Below are 6000 nucleotides of genomic sequence, written 5' to 3'. Positions count from 1 at the left end.
GGGCACACCGGAGGCACAGGGAGGTGAGGACTGCGAATGCGGTGGCTGGGCGGGGCGTGGCGCGTGTGCGGGGCGGGCCGGCCCGAGGTCCCAGACAGCCGCGCAGCCCGGGCCGCAGAGGCCGCAGAGCGCGGCGCCCGCCCGCCCACCGCGCCATGGCCCCGCGCGCCCGGCGGCGCCGCCCGCTGCCCGCGCTGCTCACGATCTGCGCGCTGCTCGGCCGTCTGCAGGTAAGCGAGCCGCCCGGCCGCTCCCGCTCCCCGCGCACCCCGTTCCCGCGCGCGACGCCCTCTCGGGAGCCCGGGGAGGGACCCGGACGCGCGGGCTGCGAGACGTCCTGGGACCGGGACAGAGAGAAGCGGGAGACGGCGGAAAGGCGAGGCGCTTCCGCGGGTGGGACGGCGGAGGGAGGGGAAGGGCGAGTGCAGAGATCTTGGGGCGCAGAACGCGGACTTGCGGGACCCCACCACCCGCGCGCGGGCTCCCAGAAGTCCACGTAGGGGCAGCCTTTGAGGTCAGTGATTGTCCAGACGTTTCCGGAGCGCCAAGTTGGCGCGCAGGGTAGCTTCTGTGCAGACGCGGCCCCTGTCCCCTTGCGAACGGAGTGGGCGAGGGGAGAACTCAGAGCCGCACGCATGCCCACGCCGGGTACCCGCTCCTGAATGCGAGTTCGCCTCCCAGGCCACTTTGAGTCCCTCGGGACGCTAGGCCATCCCCTCTGCCTGGCTTCGCACCCTCTCTCCCCACCTCGGTTTCCTTGGTCATCCGAAGACCGGTGCTCGTCGCCTCACGGGGACGTCTAGAGCGCGCAGTGAAAGCGAATTTGGCAGTTTCTGCAGAAAAGCCACATAAGATTTCCTTTTTATGCTCCCTTGCTTTTTACGTCTCGTGCTCCCCTCCGACTCTCCCCGCTGACAGCTTAAGGGCCACCAGGTCGGGTTCTGGCTCCGAATGACCGGAGAATCACTTGTCCTCCGAAGCACTTTGATGACGTTAGGACAGAATATTGTTTGCATTTGGAGGAACCGAGGCACACGGGGTGCCGCAAGCCTGCCGGGGAGCCCCAGGCTGAGGCCAGTTGCGCAGGAGTTGGGATGGCGGTGGTCATCCTCTCTGGTGCCGGCCCTCCTGGGGCTCCCCAGCCCGGGATGCACCTGGGGCTCCCCACGGGGGCCTTGGGCCCTTGCCTTGGGAGGGCCTCCCGGCTTCAGCGTGAAGAGTGCGCCGTGCCGGGTCCTCACCGCCTGGTTTGGTCAGAGATTTCTTCCCCACCCCACCCAGGACGGTTGCGGATAAAGCTGGTTACTGATTTTCTGGCCTCCTGGTGGAGAGCTATCTGGTGCGGCAAACCCAGCACCACAAATTCTGTAAAAACCTTGTGTACTTGGAAATGCCTCGGAGGGGAGGGTAAATGGCAGTGGTTTTCTTGGTTTGGGCAGTTTCAGATTTCCCTTCTCTGTTACAGTTGGCCGAGGCTGTTCTGTTAACCTGGGTCTGCAGAATGGCCCCGAACCCTGCGAAGACAGGCCAGGCCGCTGGTAGAGCCGTGTTTCGGGGCCAGAGAAGGTGGGGCGGGGGAGCCAGCCTAGGGGGAAAGCCTTGACAAAAATAACAGGAGTGTGCCGTAGGCTGGAGCAGACGACGCTCGTGAAGGTTCCTTCCGTGTCGTTCCGACGGGTATGGGTCTCAGAATAGTTGAGGGAAAAGAAGGCGGAAAAACCTAATGGAATTTTTTCATTTTAAGCAGTCAGGCGTTGCTTAATGAAGTGCTCAACAGGTTGGACAGGGTGCTACCTTACTTGAACTAAAGGACCAGGGCTCCAGTGAACAGTTAGCCGCCTGAGAAAAACCTGTGCAGTTTCAAAAAAGCATCTCACGGGGCGCCTGGGTGGCTCAGTTGGTTAAGCATCTGATATTGGCCTCGATCATGATCTCCCGGTTCCTGAGTTCGAGCCCCGAGTCCGGCTCTGTGCTGACAGCTCAGAGCCTGGAGCCTGTTTCTGATTCTGTGTGTCTCTCTCTCTGCCCCTCCCCTGCTCACACTCTGTCTCTGTCTCTGTCTCTCTCTCTCTCCCCTAAAACTAAATAAACATTCAAAAATTAAAAAAGCATCTCACACTACTATTGCAAAATCTGTATACGTACGTATATTCGTAAAACGCAGTAGGTTCCAATATGAACAGCAAATGCTATCAAAACAAAATTATTTTTCAGAGATAGCTTTCGACAGGTGCTATTTCCCCTCCCTTTCCCTTTTGGCCACTTGAATCCTGTGCAGTTTTTAATCACGTCTAAACAGGAAACAAATGACACTGAGACAGTCGTAATCAAATGAGAGAGGTCTGTGCCAGTGTCGCCAGTGGAGATCCATGAACTCTGACAGCCGAAGGTAGCTGCCGTGCTGCTGTGTCCTCCCCAGGCGAGAATGTGGTATGTTCACTTGTCGTGTGTGGTATTTTGTGTAATGACTGCTTCTTTGGCCAACCTATTCTATTCGTTCAAAGCCAGGAATTGTACTGGCGATCCGTTGAGGTTGGTTATCACATCCTGGGCGAGGCTTGAAGAACTCCTTAGTGAGAGGCAAGGGGTATTGGCTTTGTGAAATCGCTGGCAAAACCAGCTTCTAGGGAGTGCTTTTTGTACAAGTATTTATTTTCATTTACATTATGCTAAACAGATTTATTTATTTAAAAAAATTTTTTTTAACGTTTATTTATTTTTGAGACAGAGAGAGACAGAGCATGAACAGGAGAGGGGCAGAGAGAGAGGGAGACACAGAATCTGAAACAGGCTCCAGGCTCTGAGCTGTCAGCACAGAGCCTGACACGGGGCTCGAACTCACAGACCGTGAGATCATGACCTGAGCTGAAGTCGGGCGCTTAACCAACTGAGCCACCCAGGGGCCCCTGCTAAACAGCTTTAAAGGTACCTGGAAGGCTGACAGTTTTGCCCTTTAAAACATTTCTGTGATTATCTCTCTGTCTGCCTATATTTATGAGGGAATTTGTTTTCAGACATAAGAAGAGTATTTGCCCACAGATAAAATCCTTTTGTTTTTATGTTGATAGTTCCACTGTTTATTCCAAGTAAGGAAATACAGAAACTCCCTGTTTTGGGTGCCTGGGTGGCTCAGTCGGTTTAAGTGTCCAACTTCCGCTCAGGTCCTGATCTCGCTGTTCGTGGGTTCAAGCCCTGCATGGGGCTCTGTGCTGACAGCTCAGAGCCTGGAGCCTGCTTCGGATTCTGTGTCTCCCTCTGTCTCTGCCCCTCCCCCACTTGTGCTTGGTCTCTTTCTCTCTCTCTCTCTCTCTCTCTCTCTCTCTCTCTCAAAAATAAACATTTAAAAAAATTTTAAAGAGAAACTCTGTTTTCAGGTAATTGATTAGACACAACCATGTCTCCAGTTCTCTAAGGGCAGGTTCACTCATATTCCGGCCAACAAACATTTACGGTCTACAACACTGTGCTAGTGGGAAGCGGGACGAAGACAACTGTGTCACAGGCCACAGTCTAGTCAGCGGACTAGACGGGTGAACGTGTAATAATAATAAAGCAGCACGTAATGACAGAAGTGCAGAGGGGGGCGGAGGGAAGAACTGAACAGGTAGAACTCGAGCAATCAGGGTGGGCTTTGGAGGAAGGGGTTTCTGCCATGGTCCTTGCAGCATGGGTAGGAAACGAAGGGTCAGATTCCAAGAGGCAGCTGGGGAAGGAGAACTTTCTAGTCGAGAGAATGGCATGGCTGATTCAGGCCTAAAGGAATCTTAGGGAAAAACAAACAAACAAACAAAACGTACCACCTTTTTTTTTTTTTAATGACTTTACAGATGGTACAAAGCACTTAATTCAGGAAAGCCAACAACAGACAGGACGTTAAACATTTATTATAGTTTTTGAGATAACTCTTGTATGGCTCCTGGTGAGGTGGTAAGGTAGACTGATCAGAAGCAGATAAGCCACAGGGCCCTGGGAAAGCCTGTGGGGAGACCCCACAGAGGAAATCCCCTCGAGTGGAGCTCTGTGTTGTAGGATATACACCTGCCCGGCTGTCTTCCTGGCCCCCTCCCATCCTGGAGGCAGGCCTCAGCTCTATTGCAATACTTTGTTTGGAGAAGCACACACTTGTGGATACGTGGTGTTTAGTTCATTTTGTTGATAGCAAGGGTTTCAGATGTCTCCCCTGCTGTTTCCTTCCCGCTGTTTCCCCCAAAGTGACACATTTGTAATATAAACACATTCTCTGGGTTGATAAGGAAATATGAGCTTGCTTTTTCAGTTATCTACCAGCAATTCTTACACCAGGAAAACTGAAACAATAAAGGTGTATCTTTGAAGGTCAATAAATCAGTGTTTTATGAGGCCATGGAAAGGGGACTTCCAAACCCAGGCCTCCTTTGCGGAGAGGGTTGTGTGTAAGAAGACGCCGTGTGAACTTTATCTGTCATGTCAGTGTTAAAATTTCCCTCACTGTATTTTCCTATTTTTGAAGTACATGGGAAAAAAATATCAGTGTTTTTTCCCCACACGACGTGTGCAACGGACTAGGAATTTTGTCTAGGCCGTTCTTGTTTTGGTTTGTTTTTGGCTTGGTGTGTTTTTTGTTTTTGTTTCGCTGAGATGGGTCTGCACCCCGGTCATCAGCTTTACAGGTGATTCGCCCACAAGGGCACCTACCGTCCCGGCCAGGTGGCCGCCCTGTGTCCCTGCAGCATCCTGAACCCCACCCACAAGGGGAGCACCCCCGCCTGAGCACACAGCAGCCTGGCCTCACCTGCGAGCACCCCGAGCTGGCCTGGGTAGCATTCTGCCCGGCAGGTGATTTTCCTTCCCAGCACTCCTCCTGGTTGGTCGGAAGTCTTCCACTTTCTCTTTGTGTTTCCCTCTGCTTGCAGGGAGTGGGCTTCCTATAGGATCCCCTGCTAGACACTCATTTCATCCTTTCTGCCCCAAAACCCTGAGCCCAAAGAAACCCAGACTGAGACGCTCGGCTTCAGCAAAGCAGAAGACCTGGTCCGTCTGAAGTTAGTGAGCTTTTGAGGTTGAGCCCCGAGTGGGCGGTGAGTGAGATTACACACAGCCCCATGTCTCTGTCCTCATTCTGAGAGACGCTGTCAGCCTGTTTCCTGCCAGAGAGACCGACGTGCCCAAGCGCCCCTGGCAGGCTTCCCCTCCGTCTCCGAAGTCAAGGGCTGGCACCCCCATCCGCAGTTTGAAGCACATTCTTTGTGGATGTGTGCTGATGACTTGATGCCTGTATTTGTTTTGTGGGCCCCTCCTCTTCCAGCCTTTGATGTCTGTGGGCTCCCACATTCAGGACAGGGAACTCACTAGTGAGCAAGAAAACAACCTATACTCATTTATTTCGACAAAGTGGGCCCGTGCTTACCGCGTGTGGGACACCCCACAGTAGGCTGAGGGGACAGAGACCCCCCCCCCCAGCCCCTGTCTTCGGGAGGCGCACTGACGTTTAGGATACCGTACAGGAGGAGACCGGTTTCCTGGGAGCATTTTCCACGTGTGGTGGGCGCCCAGGACGAGGAGTGCTTTAACCTGCTTGAAAGAGTCTCTCCTTCCTTTCCTCCCAGTTTGTCCAAAGCCCAGAAGGAGGGACAAGAGGGCAGCGTCTGGGCTGGGGACCCACGGGTGGCTGGGGCCAGGAGGCATGACTGCAGTGTTTTCAGGGAACTCGTAAAAGGATGGCATTCCTGGATTTCCAAGGGCACGTGGGGAGAGGGGGCAGCACCAACACTCAGGGGCCTTGAGGCCTGCAAAATACTTCAGATGCTATCTTGCTGTATTGTGGGCTGGGAGGGTCATGATCAGATGTGTACCTTATGGGGAAGGGTGTGTGTTGGGTGGGGGGGGGGGGCAGTAAGGAGGCCACTGCCCTGGTTTCAGGAAGAGCTAGCAAAGGCTTGAATCAGGTCGGTGTAGTGGTGAGAAAAAGGAGAAGCCAAGTGCAGGAGTGATTTCGGAGCCAGCAGAGTTGTGCTAGGTGCC

General features: G+C 53.8%; 1 protein-coding gene across 1 annotated transcript in view; it reads left to right on the top strand.

The window, feature by feature from the left end:
- The first annotated feature begins 102 nt into the window (after window positions 1-102).
- Window positions 103-6000, top strand: part of TNFRSF11A (TNF receptor superfamily member 11a) — a 65948-nt gene continuing 60050 nt past the window's right edge. The window contains exon 1 of the mRNA XM_049619774.1: window positions 103-230. Within this exon, the coding sequence (XP_049475731.1) occupies window positions 156-230 (75 nt within the window). The 5' untranslated portion in view covers window positions 103-155. The remainder of the gene's footprint in view (window positions 231-6000) is intronic.

The sequence above is a fragment of the Panthera uncia genome (assembly GCF_023721935.1).
Source record: "Panthera uncia isolate 11264 chromosome D3 unlocalized genomic scaffold, Puncia_PCG_1.0 HiC_scaffold_8, whole genome shotgun sequence".
In the NCBI taxonomy this organism is placed as follows: domain Eukaryota; kingdom Metazoa; phylum Chordata; class Mammalia; order Carnivora; family Felidae; genus Panthera; species Panthera uncia.
This window is presented reverse-complemented; position numbering and strand designations above follow the sequence as displayed.